This window comes from Mobula birostris, chromosome 4 (genome assembly GCF_030028105.1).
Source record: "Mobula birostris isolate sMobBir1 chromosome 4, sMobBir1.hap1, whole genome shotgun sequence".
Lineage (NCBI taxonomy): Eukaryota > Metazoa > Chordata > Chondrichthyes > Myliobatiformes > Myliobatidae > Mobula > Mobula birostris.
In genome coordinates, this window is record NC_092373.1 from 68,471,257 (window position 1) to 68,489,037 (window position 17,781).

A 17,781-nucleotide genomic window follows, 5' to 3' on the forward strand; every position below is an offset into this window, starting at 1 on the left:
ACTAGCAGCCATTAATCAACCCTGTTAAGAATCAAAATAGCTAGGAATATACCATAAATAAGAACACATGAGCCTACTTGTTACGAGCTGAAGCAGGCCACTCAGCCCTGGATTCCTGCTTATTCCCAGTTGTCTTTCACCACCCTGTTCTTGGAGAATCTATATACCTATAATCTTCAAAAATTCAAATATAATGTTTCCATGGCCTTTTTGAGGGAAGGCTTCCAAATCAGTTTAACTCTTTGAGAGTAGACATTTGATCTCATCTCTGTCTCAAATGGAAAACCTGTACTTTTAAACAGTGACCCCAATTCATAGATTTTTCCATTAGTAATGGACGAGGTCCTACAGGATCTTATAGATTTCAGTTAAAACTCCCTTACTCTTCCCAGCACAAATGCAAGCTTAGTTTGCCCAAGTATTCCTTACAAGCCAACCGAAGTATTCTAGTCAACATTCTTTGAACTGCTTCTAGAGCATTAACATTCCTCCTTAAATAAGGAGCCCAGCATTGCACACAGTACTCCAGATGTAGTCTCAACAATATGCCATATAACTGAAACATAATTGTCATGGTATTGTATTTAATTCACCTCACAACAAACAGTAATTAACTTTTCTAATTATATGCTGTACCTACATCCTATCCCATTATATATGGGTACCTAGATCCTCCTCCCTCTCTGAGCTCTATAATCCCTTATCATTCAGTTTGAAATCTTTCTATCTTTCCTGCCAAAATGAATAATTAACATTTTGCACATTTAGCCCAACAGTTGTGAATGAACACACACACACTGCGTCTTTGTCACAACTTTGATACCTGTGATAATGGTGTGAGGTATGTAATATAATTTGATACTCTAATATTCTAATTTTTAAATGCTCACTTGTAGTTAGCACAGTGTGTGGTTGCAGTAGTATCGCCTGTTGTCCATTAGTGAGAGGACTGTGGGGCAGAGGCTTTGTTTCAGTTTTCTGCCTTTACTTTTTTTTTCCTCAAAAGATAATCATGTAGTGGTTATACATAATTATTGGATCAACAATTACATGGCTTCAATAATCATGTAGAATATTCAAATCTGACATGAAGCCAGAGGAATTTAATTAAGAGAGGGGAGTGTTAGGTTGCTCTTCCAGCTCCTCGGTGTCAAACATAAAAGTCTGCTTCCACAGGATAATGATGCCTAACATCACTTGATCCTTTGTACCAGTTCCTGTCATCTGTATCTTGACAAAACAAATCCACGGTAAAGATTTGATCCATCGCATGCGGGGGAATATTTAAAATTGTATTTATGCTCTGTTGTTGTTATGAGAGGTACAATGTTGCTAGGGAATTGAAATATAATCCTCCTTTTGACATTCGTTTCTGTGCTTGGTACTCCAAGGACGCGTGCTACAATTTAACACTGTCTATCCTGCAGTAATGACATGTGTTAAGGCTGATTTATACTTGTGGGTCAACTCGACACCGTAACCTACGCAAGTGGCCTACGCGCATTGTGAGCATCTATACTTGTGCGTTGGTGTGTCTGCATTGCTCTGCAATTTGGGCACGTCGCGCATGCGCACACAGCTGCCCGCACAAGCCTTCATGGTTATGGTAGTCTTTCTCGGGGTAAACAAGTTTAAAGCGAGCGTCTTTTTTCGTAAAAGCGAAATGTGTCCTCCGTAATATCAAAGGTCTGTAAAGCTTTACGGAAAGCATTGCAGCCAGGGTTCCTTCCCTGCCCTTCAGTCGGCCAATAGGAAGCTATTGCAGCGTAGGAGGAAATGCGATGCTACCAGGCGGACCAATCACAGTTGTTACGATCTGCGTTGCTGCAACGCGCAGTTACATTTTGGGAGAGGTGCGTGTCAGACTACAGCATAGGGATCCGCGTAGGCACTGCGTAGGGTTCGCAGCAACGCCGTATGTATGGCGTCGAGTTGATGCAGAAGTATAAATCAGCCTTTGGTCCTGACATTAGAAAGAAATAACTTGCATTTCTATAATGTCTTTACTAGCCTTAGAATGTCTCATTGTATCCTCCTCAATCAGATACAGCTGTATAGCAAGGACACAGGCCATTTGGCCCAGGCAGTCGATGCTGACCACTGTGTCCATCTAGCTAAACCCAATTTCCTTTGTTTGGCCCATATCCCTTCAAGTCCCACTCATCTGTACACCTATTCCAGTGTTTCTTAAATGATACTATTGTACCTGCCTCAACCATTTCCTCTGGCAGCTTGTTCCATATTCTCACCACCCTCTTTATGAAAATGTTGCCCCTCAGATCCTTTTTAAATCTTTCCTCATCACCTTAAATCTATACTTTCCTAGTTTTGGACTCCACTACCCTGGCGAAAAGACTGTTGGCAACTAACTGATGATAATTTTGAATTTTTCTGTAAGGTCGCCACTCCCCACCTAAGTACCAAGGAATAAAAACATAGTCAGGTTGACCTCTCCCTACAACTCAGGCCCTCTAGTTCTAGTACATCCATGTAAATCTCCTTTGCACTCCCTTCAGCTGAACGATATCTTTCCTGTAACATGGTGTCCAAAACTGTACACAGCATTCCAACAACTTGTACAAGCTCAAAAACAACACAGACAATCAGATAAACAACAAAAGACCTGTTTACTGGAACATCCAGAAGCAATTTACAAACAGTGATATACTGTAATCTGGTCACCATTTGTAATCTAGAAGACACAGAAGTAAATTAATGCAAAATCATCTCTGTCAAGCAGCAAGCAATGTGATAATGACTATACCATACCGACCATTTTCCATTCAGCATTTAAGGGACAGTGCTCACAAAGGGCCTCAGAAATTCTCCCACACAGATAGTAGCATCGGTTTCCCTGATATTAATTACCAGCTATTAGGGGCTCTGTGACTTTCAGTAGGTTGGCTTGGTTGCAAATACATTGAAGAACTCTGCCAAGGAGAAAACCAAGAAGTAAAAGCTTTCAATTGTTGACTAGCTTGTTAAGAGAGGATTACTGATGGCATTGTCTGGATTTCTGCATCTGGGTCAAGTTTCCACTTAACTATCAAGAGTGTCAAGCAAAAAATTTGCAAACGAAAAAGTTGGGAATATTCAGTGGGTCAGACATCATCTGTGCGGAGAGAAACATAGTCAATCTTTCAGGTCAATGAGCATCATCATTATCTGACAAATTCATAGCTATTAATTTTAATGATGTTTGATGGGATGCCCTTTGCTGCTTTGTTACTTTCTGAATCAGCAGAATGTTCAGACATGGTTTTAGTGAGGATTCACAAATATACTGCACAAAACTGGATTTCTCCTTGATATGTTGCTTGTAAAAGATTGTGAAATTAGCCAGTAGTGCATTTGGAACAGTGATTTCTATCCAGAAAAATGAATTAACATGTCTGTGATGGAGCCAGATTCAATTAAATGTAGTTTTTCCAAACACCAGATGATTATGTCAGCTCTTAAAGGTGCACCCTCTGTAGCAACCAGGCACCAGTTACACATGCAGGTCTTCGCCAAATTATGCATGGTTCTATTCCTGAGAACTGTTCATAACCTGAACAGTTTATAAATCAGAAACAAACAAAAATATAGTATTAGAGAGAATAACAGAAACAACTGTGATGGAGCTCATGGGCAGAACACTGCCAGTCGCTTTCAGACTCAATGAGTGATTGAGTGGGTTGGCTCAGAGTGGGCATGTGGAACTGTCCTGTTTCCACTTGCCAAAAAGATGCCTGCAGCCTTGCAGCAGCCAGTAATTCCATCCCAAGAGCCTCCCAAATGCTTGGACAACAGCACAACATTTTGGAGGAACTCAGCAAGCGGGCAGCACCGATGGAGGGGAGCAATCCACAAATCTGGAGATTTAACTTGGGGAGGGCCTGTAGAATGATGGGAAACTGAAAAAGAACCATTACTATGTTTCTTTCACTGAAATTTGTGTTAGTGGCAACTATCTAAGGTCACCATGACAGATGATAAATCCTGTCAGCTCTTCCAGATTGAAAAACTCTACTCACTCAAGCAATGAATAAGTAAATTCCATACCCTGATCTTATCAGGGTGAGCTGCACTCCACTGGTTACAGTTGTTGGGTTAATGGATTGGGCATTCATTATTTCATCTGTTGCTATCAGTGGTGATTGATCTGCATGTGAGGATATGTAAGATTGTTGTCAGCTGGGTTCTCTGCTGACCACTGCTGAATTCTGTTGGTGTTACAGTATGCCATTAAGTTCCTTTCTTTCCCTGGGATGGAGCCCATGATTTAGCAGGCTCCTTAAGGATATCCCTAATTGGCCATGTAGTCAATGCCTCCCTTCTGCACTGCCCTGGAGGATCACACTGACAGCCTTTGTCCTACACCACAAGTTCCTGTTGCTCAACAGACTGTTCCTCGGGCTTTGGATGTACATCATGTTATTCTTTGGGCATGTACTACTGTATTTAATTGATTTAGTTGTGCGGCATGGAGCGCATAATTAACTTTGGAAGGCATGTGGAAAACCCTGATGTCAGCAGTGGTTCACTATAAATAGATGCTCCTGCTATCTGTAGAGTAGAATGATGTACTACTGGTTGTACTAAGTGTGTTTAATGACAGTCATGGGTTGTACAAAAAAGATTCTGTCCAGTTCACTGTGTACTACAGAATGCCCTTAGACCAGTCCATTTATTTTCCTTTTACACAATGTTCTTCTGCTTGCATGAGTTCAATCTAAGTGTGCAAAGTGGTTTTCGTAGGATACCAAATTGGTCAGAGAAGTGGAGAATCATGCTGGTCCGTTGAGTTATAATCCTCTGGCTGCAGAAAATGCCTGGCTGTTCAGGTTCTGAAGATTAATGTATCACTTACTTCCAGAAAAAACTTGCCATTCAAAATCAGGAATTCACTTGATGATCCACAACCACCTAAACTTTGAGGGAGTGGAAAACTTTTGTATTAATGAAGTAATCTGTGTTATTAATGGGAGGTGTAATTGAGCGTGATGCTGCCTTTCTCTGCATTCATGGTAAGCCAGCAATGCTGTCAGATCCCAATCTCTAGGATGCCACCTGTTCCTTACTGAAATGGAAGAGTGAGCTCATGCCTGCAGAAATAGTGTCTGGGTGACCTCTCTGATGCTGGGACGAGAAGCAAATTGTGAAACATTGTAAAGTTCTGTTGCAGCTACTTGGAATGATTCTTTGGCAAGGAAATTCAGAATCAAGGTGACTGTAACCTTGTGGTGGGTGCAGACCAGGCACAAGAGCATAGTTAAGTGTTTTCCCACACCACTGTGATAATGGCCTCAGAAAACCTAAGATGAACCACATATTTGCAGATTAAAAGATCCACATAGAGTACTTTGTCTCTGAAGATCTTCATAGATGGGCATTCCACAAAACCACCATGCATCCAGACATTGCTCTACCAACACCTCCAATACTTGGAGTGCTGCCATCGGTGTCATCACTGAGGCACCCATTAAATAAGTATCTATTTGAGTTAAGGAGAGAGCAGACCCAACTAGCTCAAGCACACTATGAGCTTTGGGAGGTATTTGAGCACACTGTAGTCACTTATGCTGCTGTCCAGTTTTCACCTCTTTACATAAATACACAAGTACTCCTATTGGTTTGAGTATTTAACAAGGTTGTAAACTGCTGTAAAGGAGTGGCGTAACAGGCCACAGTGTTCAGTGCGTGGTTGATACCAGGAAACAAGTGCATCAAAGTGAATTGACTGATTTGCCCAAGGTTGGCATCATCACTCAGGTTTGACTGTTAACGTTACTTCATTAAACTATTTGCACATGAAAATGGATCTGCTTTCCAAGCTCTATATCCTCCAGCCAAATTGAGGAATTGCTTATTGAAAAGACTTGTACCCAATTATTTCAGATACAACTGTGCTTTCTGGAGTCCAGCTAATTAGTGTTTCATTGGAAACCAAGTGTCTCAGTGAGATGGCCATTATTTACCCCAAGCCGAGGCGGTCATTAAATCAACAATGTCCTCGATTATTTGCCAATGATGCTGTTTTGAAGTAATTTAAAATCTCTGAGGATGAGCCAGTCATAACACATTGCATTAGCTTGAGACCTATGTGCAGCACAGCATGAATGGACATTTGTAGGAAATTGAAGTGATAACATTTGACGTGTTAATTGCCTATTGCAATTTAAACTTGTAATTATTGAATAACTAACAAATGGCAGCATAAATAGTCTTTAAGCCACTGTGACTTCAGATGTAATTAGCAAGAAAAGTTTCTGTTTTAACTATTTTAATTGACGTGCACCTTCTAAGGGATTATTTAAATCAGTTTAGAATATATTTCAATCAAATCTGTAATGTAAATTATTTCAGTTCTTACATGTTATAAATGTCTGATATTTCTGCATATAAAACTGTTAACATTTTAATTTTAAATGAATTTTAAAAATTCAATACACTTTGATTCAGAAGCAAGCTCCAGAAATTGATTTATTTGGGATTGTGAAAAGGTTCAGTTGTATAGAAATGGCTTTGGCATATTTGAATAAGAATAGAAAGATGGAGGAACTCATTGGATTAACCTGCATTTTTGGAGGTAAGAGGTGTAAGTCATTGTTTTAATCTGAGTCCCTAGACCAGGGGTACCCAATCTGTTTTATGTTGCGGAGCCTTACCATTAACCCAGAGGTCTGTTGTCCCCAGGTTGGGAACCCCTGCACCTAGACCCCCTGAATTCTTCAAGCATCTGTTTTTGTTCTAGATTCCAGCGTCTGCAATAGCTTTTCATTTATTACACTGGACTTTTCGTATGGATTGGAGTGTCATCTGAATTATTTTGTGAGACGTAAACAAATGGTGGTGCTGAGGAAGAACATGATGATGGTACCACAGTGTCTGACAGGTTGAGGACTTGAAGTAAATGATCCCACAGTACTGTGTTACAAGAATCTGACCACTTTTATGAATCATACTTTCCAGAAGTAGAAAAAGCATTATATGAGACAAAGTACGAATGATGTTTGCAACACTGGGATCTTTTAATTGACCCCTGCATCTATAATGTTTTTCCTCTTTAGCTTGACTATTCCAGTGTGAAATTTAAGAGCTATAATGTACTACATTATAAGTTCTGAATTCCAGCTAAGTCTTTTATCATCTGTGAGGCACAAGGGGTTTGAACGTTTTTTTTCCATCTGCTTGGCTAAACCTGAAAAGTTCAACAATATTCTGGACAATGCCGCTCTCTTGACTAATGCCCTAGCCTCACATTAAACATTTATACCCTGCATTACCAGTGCACTGAATTCATTGAGAGTCATCCACAAAATGCTCATTTCCGCCAACAACAGCTAAATCCACAATCTGCACAGCAATGTCACCTCCTGCAGGATCCTCTCAAAATTGCACATTATCCTGGCTGCAAATATATCACTGGTCTGTTCCACAGCATTATAGGAGGACCTTCAAATGCTGGCCTTGCTAGTGCCACCCACAATCTGAAAAATAGATGTAAATAAAATGGTTATTCCACCACTTCCACTGGAAGGCGTATGGGTATTTTCACGGGGTTGTAAATAATACATTAGTGAATCTATACAAAAGTGCAAACTTTTATGAACCTTTTTGTGAATCTATGCAAAAGAGTGATCTGTTAGTTTTTGTTTGAGAGAAAGGGGATTGGGGGTTTGATGCTATTGCTGTTTTTTTTGCAAGGGAGGGTGCTGGGGGGGGTGAGGGTTGATGTTATTGTCGCTGGTTTTTTTTCAAGGGAGAGGTTTGGGGTTTTTTTTTCCAGCTGCCATTTTCCATATATAAGTTATTGGGTGAAAAGAGTTTGGGGGTTTGTGAGTTTTGTTTTTTTTTCCTTTTCGAGTGGAGAAGGGAGCTGATGTCTTTTCTTTCAACGACTCCTGGGGCTTTTCTGTATTTCATGGCTGTCTGGAGAAAAAATATCAGATTTTTATTGTACATACTTTGACAATGAAAAGAACCTTTGAACTTATGGTGTGCAAAATATTCATTTAACTGGGATCATTTTTAATATTAAACAGTCTGTACTGTTTGTTTTTTTAACTATTCATTGTTTTATTTTTATTTAAGTATCTTCTATCCATCTGAAAAGGAAAGATAAATTGGAATCCTGCTACACAGTTGAAATCCAGTGCTGGAAGAGCCATTTAAGTATTTATGTCAAATGCAATTAAGTTATATTCCCATGGCTTGTTGTTCATGTGTTAACAAGGTGTTTCTGAAGCTAATGAGTGTTGGCCATATTCTATTACTTTCCCTTATAATAAATATGCACAATAAAACTGCTGGGATTATAACCTACATTGTACTGTCAATAGCAATCTAGTCTCACTGCAACCCTACCCCATCTGCATCATTCCTCAGCTTCAGCTATTAGCAATAATAACCTGTAAGTTTCAAATATTGCAATTATGTTATTACTATGTAATATTTGAACAAAGTACCATTTGAATTATTAAGTGACTTTGCTGTAGAAGCATACTTTGGCATTAACTTTCTAACAAGACAAAATGTTCAGATGTCACACAAAAAAAGTTAATTTCATATTGATCAAAGAATCTGTACTGTGTTCAGATACCAATATAAATTGGGTCATTAGTTCTCAAATCAGCTGCTGGTAAGTGCCAATGACTTGGCAGTTCTAAAAAGAATAAAAGATCCTTATGAATTATGGAGACTGATTTTCCGTCATACAGCAGTAGAAAGCAAATCTAATGATAATTTTGTCCTTTTGTACAAAAACAGGCCACAACAAGCAATATGACATTAATGATTTATAAAGTCTAGTATCAGTTGTGCACTGATGCAGTGCTTTTTCGATATTAATGCATCCCATCAATAGTGGATGGAAGCTCTTTCTAGTTGTTTATAATCTTATGAGAGGTATTTGCCTAATGGTGCTGAATCACGCTGGAGAAAGTTTTCCATAGGTTCCAACTGCCTTCTGGTATCTTAGCCAACTAGCCCAGACAGAGTGTATTGGCAGGAGATATGGGATGAATCCAGGCCAAGACAGTTTCTGCTCTCATATCCATGGACATGCACTTTCTGCTAGTTAATGGACAGCAAGCACTCAGGAGCCATAACCAGACTGTTCTGGCTCTTTATCTCTTGCTCTCCAAATACTTTATACTGTTACCTTGAACAAAAGGTCAATATAATTGTAGAATTAGGACAGTTAAACAATTAACAACGGGGAAATCCAGAAGCTTCTTTTTCTGTATTTGCTTGTACGGTGTGATGCAGCATTTTTTAGAAACACAAAAAAATGTAAACTGTCATCGGTTACTATAAATGTTTAAAGTAGAACTGAAGCTACTGGCAATGTCTATGCCCCTCCATTCTCTCCTCAAAACATTTCAAACCCAATTTTTGGGGGAAAAAACATTATGATTGAATATATTCTCTTTTACTGCTATTTCCTCCATGTACCTTCCATATAGAATTTCTATATTTGAAAACTTCCTTGTAAGTAGTTCACTCTGCTCTCTCCCCCATCTTAACGCAACTCCACTTTCCAGTCAGGGTGGGATGTTCATTTTCCTTTGGGACATGTCAAAGGTACTAAGGCAGCTGATCAAGTTTTAAAACCTAAAGGTGGTGTAAAATAACTTGTGGCTAATTGTACCTGCATTAAATGATCTGCACAGATGTATGGGTGAGAAATTGTCAACCACGTTTGTAGACAATTATCATAAGTGTAGTAGTTCAGACTTTTTTGAACTGAAGTTCCATGAAATATGAGCTGTAAGGGGAGGGAGAGTGATTTCTTAGTTTAATCATGATTTTCTTCTCTGACCCCCCCCCCCGTTTTTTTTGGATCCCCTTAGAGCTACAATATTCAAAATACTGCAGAAAGCATGCTTCTTGTGTCACAGTCCTGTTCTTGCAGTTTTTATAAATGCTAATAGATTTCTATTAAATCACGAGCCATTGGAGGAAAAGGGCATCAGAAGGAGCATTTCAGATAGGCAAACCAACAAAAGGCATGTAAATGAAAAGAGAACAGATGCTGGGCAGCTTTCAAATTGTTGATTCCCCCACTTGGAACACACCCCATTGTAAATACATATTCCATTAAAAATGTTCTTGCACTTGAGACTTACTGAAGTATTAAGTACAATCCCATTGTAGCAATTCAAACTATGTTGGTCCACATGGAATTTAATTCAGAAGTTATGACATTGTATCATTAAAAATTGTATCAAACAGCTGCCTCAGATGCCAGACAGGAGAGGAAGAAAAGAGCCAAGCACTATTTGCTCACACCAGCAGGTAAGGGCCAGATTGGAACTTAGTCTTAAATCAAGGGGAAGCTAGAATTTTAGTTGCTTATATCTGGCAGGGCTTCACTTTAAAAATAAGCTTTCTCAGTCACCAGGCCTGCAGTCAAGAAAGGTGAACTGATCAGTCAGTAGCAGATGTTAGGAGGCAGATCACTTAAACAAGGGCTGCATTCAAGAAGAGGTGACTGGGTAACTTCCCTCAATGGATCATCAGCACATTGACCCCAGGGTGGTTGTGAGTATGCACAGAGCTATAAAGAGAAAGAGAAGTGTTTCTAGTGTCGGCTCTTAAATTGAGGTTTTGACGTTTCTGAACTTCAAGTGATAGTGTTTCACCACAGATATTAAGGAATTTTGTCTTTTGTAAAATTGCAGTCAGGATTTCTGCCTATCTGGGTAATTCAGTTGCAGTCCTGTTGCAAGCTTGGATAAGAAGTGGAGATAATAGATATAAGTGATGTGTGTTCACATTTTAAAACATTCACTTTCTGCTGTCAAACTGTTTGGTAAATCTGGGCTTGACGCACATCTGTTTAATTGAATGTTTAATCCATTATCAATTTACCATCTATATCTGCTATATCTCATCAATATGCAATCATCCAAATTGTGCATTATCACTTTATGAATGTTATGTATTCTTGTCCAAGGGTAAGTTAACTAATGAACTTCCTTCTCCAGAGAGAATGCATACTGGATGCACTTTATGTTGTGGATGTCAATTTCCTTTATTCTCCAAAGATATATTAAAGCTAAATGCTAGTTGTCCACTAAAATGATTGCAAGTTACCTCATTGTTTTAAAAATATACAGCATGGTAGATAAATGTACTGTCCACATTCAATAAGGTTCCTCATCTTGATGTGCTTTGTAGCTGTTGATACTTAAATTGGATTACATGCTCACTATACATTGTTTTGTTCTTCCTCTTGCCCCTAAATTGAACAGGACAGGTTCTACACTGATACTTAAAGGAGTTTTAGTCATTCCCATCAGACAATGGAAACAGAATAGGCAAGAAGTTAGGCTGAAGAGATGTCATTTCTCCAAACAATCTCAGATTTATCCCTGTTAGTTTTCTTGTCCTTATCCATTTTTTAGGATCTGGCATCATAGGCACGGCAAGAAATTTTGTCTATCCATAATTAAAATGAACCACTGCATTTCTTCTGCTGAAGCTACTTTCACCTTGTTATTGGGTGGAAAGATTTGGAATTTAAGCTTGTGAGAAAGCAGGAACAGTGATTTATTTTCAAACTGATAGAGTGTGATATTTGGAGGTAACCTACTGGTGGTGGTAGTGTTTCTCTGCACCTGAAGCCTTTGATTAAGATGGCTGATCCCCTTTAACCTTACCAAATCTCCATGTTGCTAATTTAAAATAGTTATCCTGAATGAACTTAAAGAATCCTGCACTTTCTAAACTTAAGCTGATTCACGCCCAATTGATATCAAAGTACATAAAATTTGTAATTGTCTTGTAACTTATGCACTTTTTAGAAACACCTGCATATTGGAATTTCACCTCCCTCTGGAGATGAGTAACATACACATTCAGTAAAGTTGCATTGTATTTCTTTTTCACACTATATAACCTTGTTTGTACAACTTTCCTGTCCACTATTCCTCTTTGGAACCCTTTATATTTTCTTTAATCAATATTGCTTCCTGGTTCTTTTGTCTTTTGAATGAAAATTTTATCTCATCTGAATATCAAATAATCAAGATAAAAACACTTCAATACACTGCTTGAATAATTATATTTAAAGCTTAAAATATTTGTTGAAAAGTGTAGATATTTTGGTCCTGGACAACTTTTGCCAAATTCTACTTACTCCTGTTTTTTACTGACATTAGTGTTCATGAGTTTTGCTCTGTTGAGATCAATATTATTCATGTATAATAACACACAAAGGAACTGGGAGGAACTCAATAGATAGGGCAGCATCTATGATAAGGAACAAACTGGACATTTTAGAGTCAAAACCCTTCAGGACTATGCATAAAATTTGAGATAGTTCATGCAGGTTAATTATAGAATCTTGATACAGGTTTCCCCCGCCATCCGAAGGTAGAGTGTTCCTATGAAACGATTCGTAAGCCGAAATGTCGTAAAGCGAAGAAGCAATTACCATTTATTTATATGGGAAAATTTTGTGAGCGTTTGCAGACCCAAAAATAACCTACCAAATCATGCCAAATAACACATAAAACCTAAAGTAACAGTAACATATAGTAAAAGCAGGAATAATATGATAAATACACAGCCTAAATAAAGTAGAAATACTTTTCCACAATCATTGCCGGCACTGTTCGCCGAAGCAAAAATCTCACGCAAGCGCTGTTGGCGAAAACATGGCGCAAGCGCTCTCCAGTAACCTTTAAGCTATGAAGCTGCCAAATCATACCAAATAACACATAAAAATACACAGCCTATATAAAGTAGAAATAATGTATGTACAGTCTAGTATCACTTACTGGAATCTGGAAGACAGCGCAGAGCACACTGATGATGGTGTTTTAAGATGAGTAGTCACGGGTTGGGGTGGTGCAGTGGCCCCCACCCTCCAGGCCGCCGACCGATACATTGCCGCGAAGTATGCAGGGGTCCTGCAGTAGCCGGGAGGCACACAGCACATCTTTAAGAAAAAACCCGAAATAAACATGCTAATTAATTAGGTGCTGCCCGGCACATAATTGTTGGCCCAGATCAGTGCCGATTGCCGATTGCATCGCCTCTGATCTGGGCCGACATTTACGTGTGGGGCGGCACCTAATTATTTAGCATGTTTATTTCGGCTTTTTTTCAAAGATGTGCTGTGTGCCTCCCGGCTACCACTGCATTCTCCGCGAATCGGTATCTGTCCGTGGCCCGGGGGTTGGGGTGGTGGGACACTGGGGTGTCATCTCATCATCTGTTTCCATTAGTGCAGCCGGCTCATCTTCTCCTCGATGTCGAAGGTCGAGGTTTGTCGTCTGCTGTGGCTGATGTGGAAGGCTTGCTTGACTGCTGAGCCTCGCGCATTTTTCTATCACACAGTTCTTTGTAAGGACTCAAACCATCTTGCAAATATCCCCTAAACCTACATACTCTTTCAAAATTAAAGTTGTACCTTATCATTGCAGCGAAAATCTCACACAGTCACTTCACGTTCATTTCGCTACTGCGTTCGGTTTCAATTGTTATCCTTTCCTCTTCCAATTGCATCAGCACTTCATCTATCAGTTCTTGGTCATGAGATGCCAAAACCTCTTCAACATCATCTTCGTCAGCTTCCACAAGCCAAACTCATGTTGTCCTTACTTTGTTCACCACGATCAAACCGTTTAATTATGTCTAGTTTTACGCTAAGTGTAACACCCTTATGAGCTCTTTCAGGCTTTTCCAATACCTCAGAACTCATCTTGCAAACGGCTGCTCACAGGCACGTGTTAAAGCAATGCCGTTCCGAATCTGGGGGAGAGCGGCTGCTCGGGGAGCGTGCTACCTTTTATCGCGCACTGATTTTTTTGCGCGCTGATCTTTTTCGTAACAGTGAAAACACCTTCTGTTAGCGAAAACGGGGAACTAATGTAGGTCTTTTGTAACAGTGAGGTTTCGTAAAGCGAACGTTCAAAAAGCGGGGAACACCTGTAATTGTAATGAACTTTCTGAACAAATCCACCTGCAAGTAAATCAAGTATGAAATCTAGCCAAGGCTGCTTTCACTCATGACTATACAAAACACTAGAAATACTCAGCAGGTCAGGCAGCATTTGTTGGCAGAAAAAAGACTGAATATTTTGGGTCGATAACTTTTCATCTAATTTTTATAGACTACAGCCAATTACAGTATTATTATTATTAAAGAGAGAACAAGAGATGGAGTGAGAAGTCATGTAATATACAGTATATTGGCATGTGAACTCCAGTTTGTACCATTTGATTGACACATGCTTCAAGAAATCTTTATTTTACACTGCTGTTTTTGAAATGCGAAATAACTGGTGGGCCAGGCAAAAACCTTGTAATAAGTTTACTTTTAGCTTAATGGTTAATTTTAGTCAATGGTGAATTACCAGAATCTCAGTACATGTTTTGAAAATGTGCACTTGTTCTTCGTATTTTATTACAGATGTGGGCTTTTTGCTTTTAGTGTTTAGCTATACAAATGTTTTCATTTTCTCATGACTTTGAAGGAGGCCATTCGGGCTGAGTATTCACTGGCTTGAGTAATTCAATTTTCTTTGCCTATAACCTGTTCCATCAATTCTACTGATTAACCTAGCACCAACCTACATGAGGTGGGCATTTACTACAGTAGTCAATTAGCCACATACATCTTTGAGACGTGCAGTCACAGGGAGAATGGACAAACTGGACACAGACATCATTAGAGGTCAGAATGCCGGGTGGCTAGAGATATGAAGCTGCATTATTGCCACACTCTAGAACTTGATTCTGCCTAATTGATTTAAAGAACACAGAGCTTGCATGCTCTGACCATTTTAATGGTAGGAGCAAAATCATAGGAAAATTCTAGGATTGTCATGTTGATGGGTTAATTGGCCTCTAAAATGCCTCTGGTGTGTAGAAGACTGGAAGAATCTGGGGGGGAATTGATGAGAACATGTAGTGAATAAAATGGGATTTGTATAAATGTGTGTTTGATGGTTGGTGGGGATAGAAGGGACTTTTTTTCATTATGTATGATGCCTGACTCTAAGCTCATTAGATAACTACTTGGTGTGGTAAGAAACCTTTAATCGTCTCATGTGAGCTATTCTTAGCTGACATAGCACTGAAATACCACAGTTAACTTTACATGTATGTCTTAGTGAAAGGAATAATAGTGTGGGATTATGGCCCTTACTGGGAAGCACATTTGTAAGGACATCTATGAGGTTGTGCTTGTGCTCAGCTGAATATTTCACCAATGCCACCTTGTGCAGGCAAGTGTGTTGAATGAACATTTGGTGACTTGTGGGGGATTTGCTGTTAGTGTGCTTGAAACTATAATGAATGAATAACTTCTATTGACCAAGAGTTGGACTTCGTGCATTAGAGTAGAAGATCTGAAGTGTTTTCAAACTTGAGTGATATTGAGAGAATTAATTGTATATAAAAATTGTTTCCGCTAATTGGTAGATTAGTGATGTTGGAGGAGATCTTATTTTTAGCTCAAGACCATCATGCACTATCCCTCCAAAATTTGTCTTTGAGGGACAGTGATAATCTTCTTTGAACTTCTGCAGTTTGTAAGTTAAAGGGATATCAGCAATGTTGTTAAATAGAGCATTTCAGGATTTTGACCCGAAGATAATGGAAGAAACAAGAGTGACTGTTACATTTTAAATGGGTACACCTCTTTAAAATGGTGTAAAATTATAAAAAGGTACAATAGAACAGAATTAAGATGCTTCCTTTTTGAGAATTAGCAGTGCTTGTACAAGACAGTTTTCATCCCAATAATTTTGAATTTAATTATTCAGTATTTAACATGTTGACTTTTTGTTATTTTGTTTTAGCGGAGCCGTTGCCTTTAATGGACTTATGCCGAAGATCCATTCGCCTTTCTCTCGGCAGAGAGCGACTGCATGAAATAGAAACGCTACCAATGCCGATTTCCCTGAAGAATTATTTACAATACCAATGATGAGAAAAAACTGGTACTAAGTTTAAAAATCAATGCAAAGAGATGGAAAACTAGAGTTTACATCCTATTTTAATCTGTGGAGGACACCGTAGTTGTTTGAAATAGTGACTTCCATATAGACTATGTTTAGCAGAAACAGAATTAGGAGATTCCATCTTCTGAAGTAAGAGAATTATTTCAAACAGTGTTTAAAGAATTTCTTATTTTAACAGTAAAAGAGTACCTCATGATATTCTCTTCATCCAGGAAGCCTTTATATGCATATGTAATTTAGCTAGTCCCTTTAAACTACATTGTTCACATGCATTCTGTGATATTAACCAGTAGTCTTGCAATTGTTCATCCACCCGCCCCCCATTTAAAATTGAACACGCAAGTTAAAAAGATTCTTGATTTTGATAATCAGTTGATGCACACCATCAAGGGGGCTATTAAAATAGCTAAGTGCAAAGATACTGGCATGAATACATTAACTATGCTATTAATTTCAGCATGACTGATTTGAGATCTGGCTGTTCAGGTACAGTGAAAATGTATGCCTCTGAACTTGTATGCAAGAGCTTCTAGTGGCAAATATCCTCGGGAAGCTTTGAATGAATTTAAAAACACCGCTGGAAGATCACACAAAATTCAATCTTACAAAGCTCAAGTCACTTTTTTAAATGAACAAAGTTTTGCAAAAGCCTTTACTTCATTCAGGCTTGTAAACTTTGTTTACTGCAATGTACTGTTGTGTGTGGAATAGTTTGTCTGTGCAGAATGTGTGAGACTCTGCTCCATACCAGTCCTTACACAGGTGGAGTTAAGTCATTTCACTGCTGCTCAGACCAGAACTTTTTAAGATGCTGCTGCTTAATTTGGATCTGTTTTAATAGTGTCTGCCTGATCAATTTATTTAGTTTTTAAACTGGAACTTGTTGCAGTTGTAGGATGTCGAATGTAAGGATGGTGTTGCCTTCAGAGTTTTAAATGTGAATTCACTGAACGACAAAGTTTCTAATAAAGTTTACTGTCGCAATGAAATTGTTCCAATACATGCTTTACAATGTGTGTGTCTGTGTCTGTTTTCTACAGCTAACTGCTAGAAAGAGATGTATTAGTTGATAACTGGTCAGCAGTGCTACTGTAGTCTGGCTAGAAATAAAGTTCGCAAGATGCATACAAAAGTGGAAGTACATTCTTGTTGTTGCAACTTGCCCTCAGAAATGCAGACAATTGGACCTTTCCCTATGTGACTTCACCATATGCGATGATGCCATAAACGAATCCGAGGATAATTAATGCATTATCTGTGTTTCCAATTAATCTTTTTTTAGTTAGGATGAGGGACTTGTTAAATCCCTTACTTACACCCATGATTACAAAGTGAATTCTTCCAGACATACGTTCCTTGGAACTCTGTATACCTCTGAGCTATTCCTGTCTGCATCCCTTTGCCTCATCATATGCACTTGGCGATTCATTTGTCTGAGTTAATATTCTTCCACTTGATTTCCTATCCCGCTTTGAAGAATACCTTAAAATACACATCTTGTGCTAAGCTTCTGATGAGCATTTCTAACATATTCTTTGGGCTGTAGGGTTGTCACAATGCCACTGTGTTACATGGATATCTTTTGGCATTGGACAAGCATATTTCAAACCATCTCCACCATATGTCCCACTTGCACTGTAATTTTGATCATTCTATTAAAGCCCTACCTGTATGGAGTCTGAGCATAGAGTGCATCTAGTAATGGGCATCTAGAAAAAAAGGTATGGAATTGAGAACCATTGTTGTGCAAGAGGAGCTTCAAACAATGAGCCTGCTTGGCCATTATGCATCACCTTGGTTTGATTCCATTGGTCTGGAC

General features: G+C 38.9%; 1 protein-coding gene across 4 annotated transcripts in view; it reads left to right on the top strand.

Annotated features, from left to right (window-relative positions):
• Positions 1-16,976, top strand: part of LOC140195933 (SPRY domain-containing SOCS box protein 1-like) — a 251,720-nt gene extending 234,744 nt beyond the window's left edge. For all 4 annotated transcript variants that reach the window (XM_072254618.1, XM_072254619.1, XM_072254620.1 and 1 more), the window contains exon 3: positions 15,801-16,976. In XM_072254618.1, coding sequence (XP_072110719.1) covers positions 15,801-15,928 — 128 coding nt within the window. In that variant the 3' untranslated portion in view covers positions 15,929-16,976. The remainder of the gene's footprint in view (positions 1-15,800) is intronic.
• The last annotated feature ends 805 nt before the right edge of the window (positions 16,977-17,781 follow it).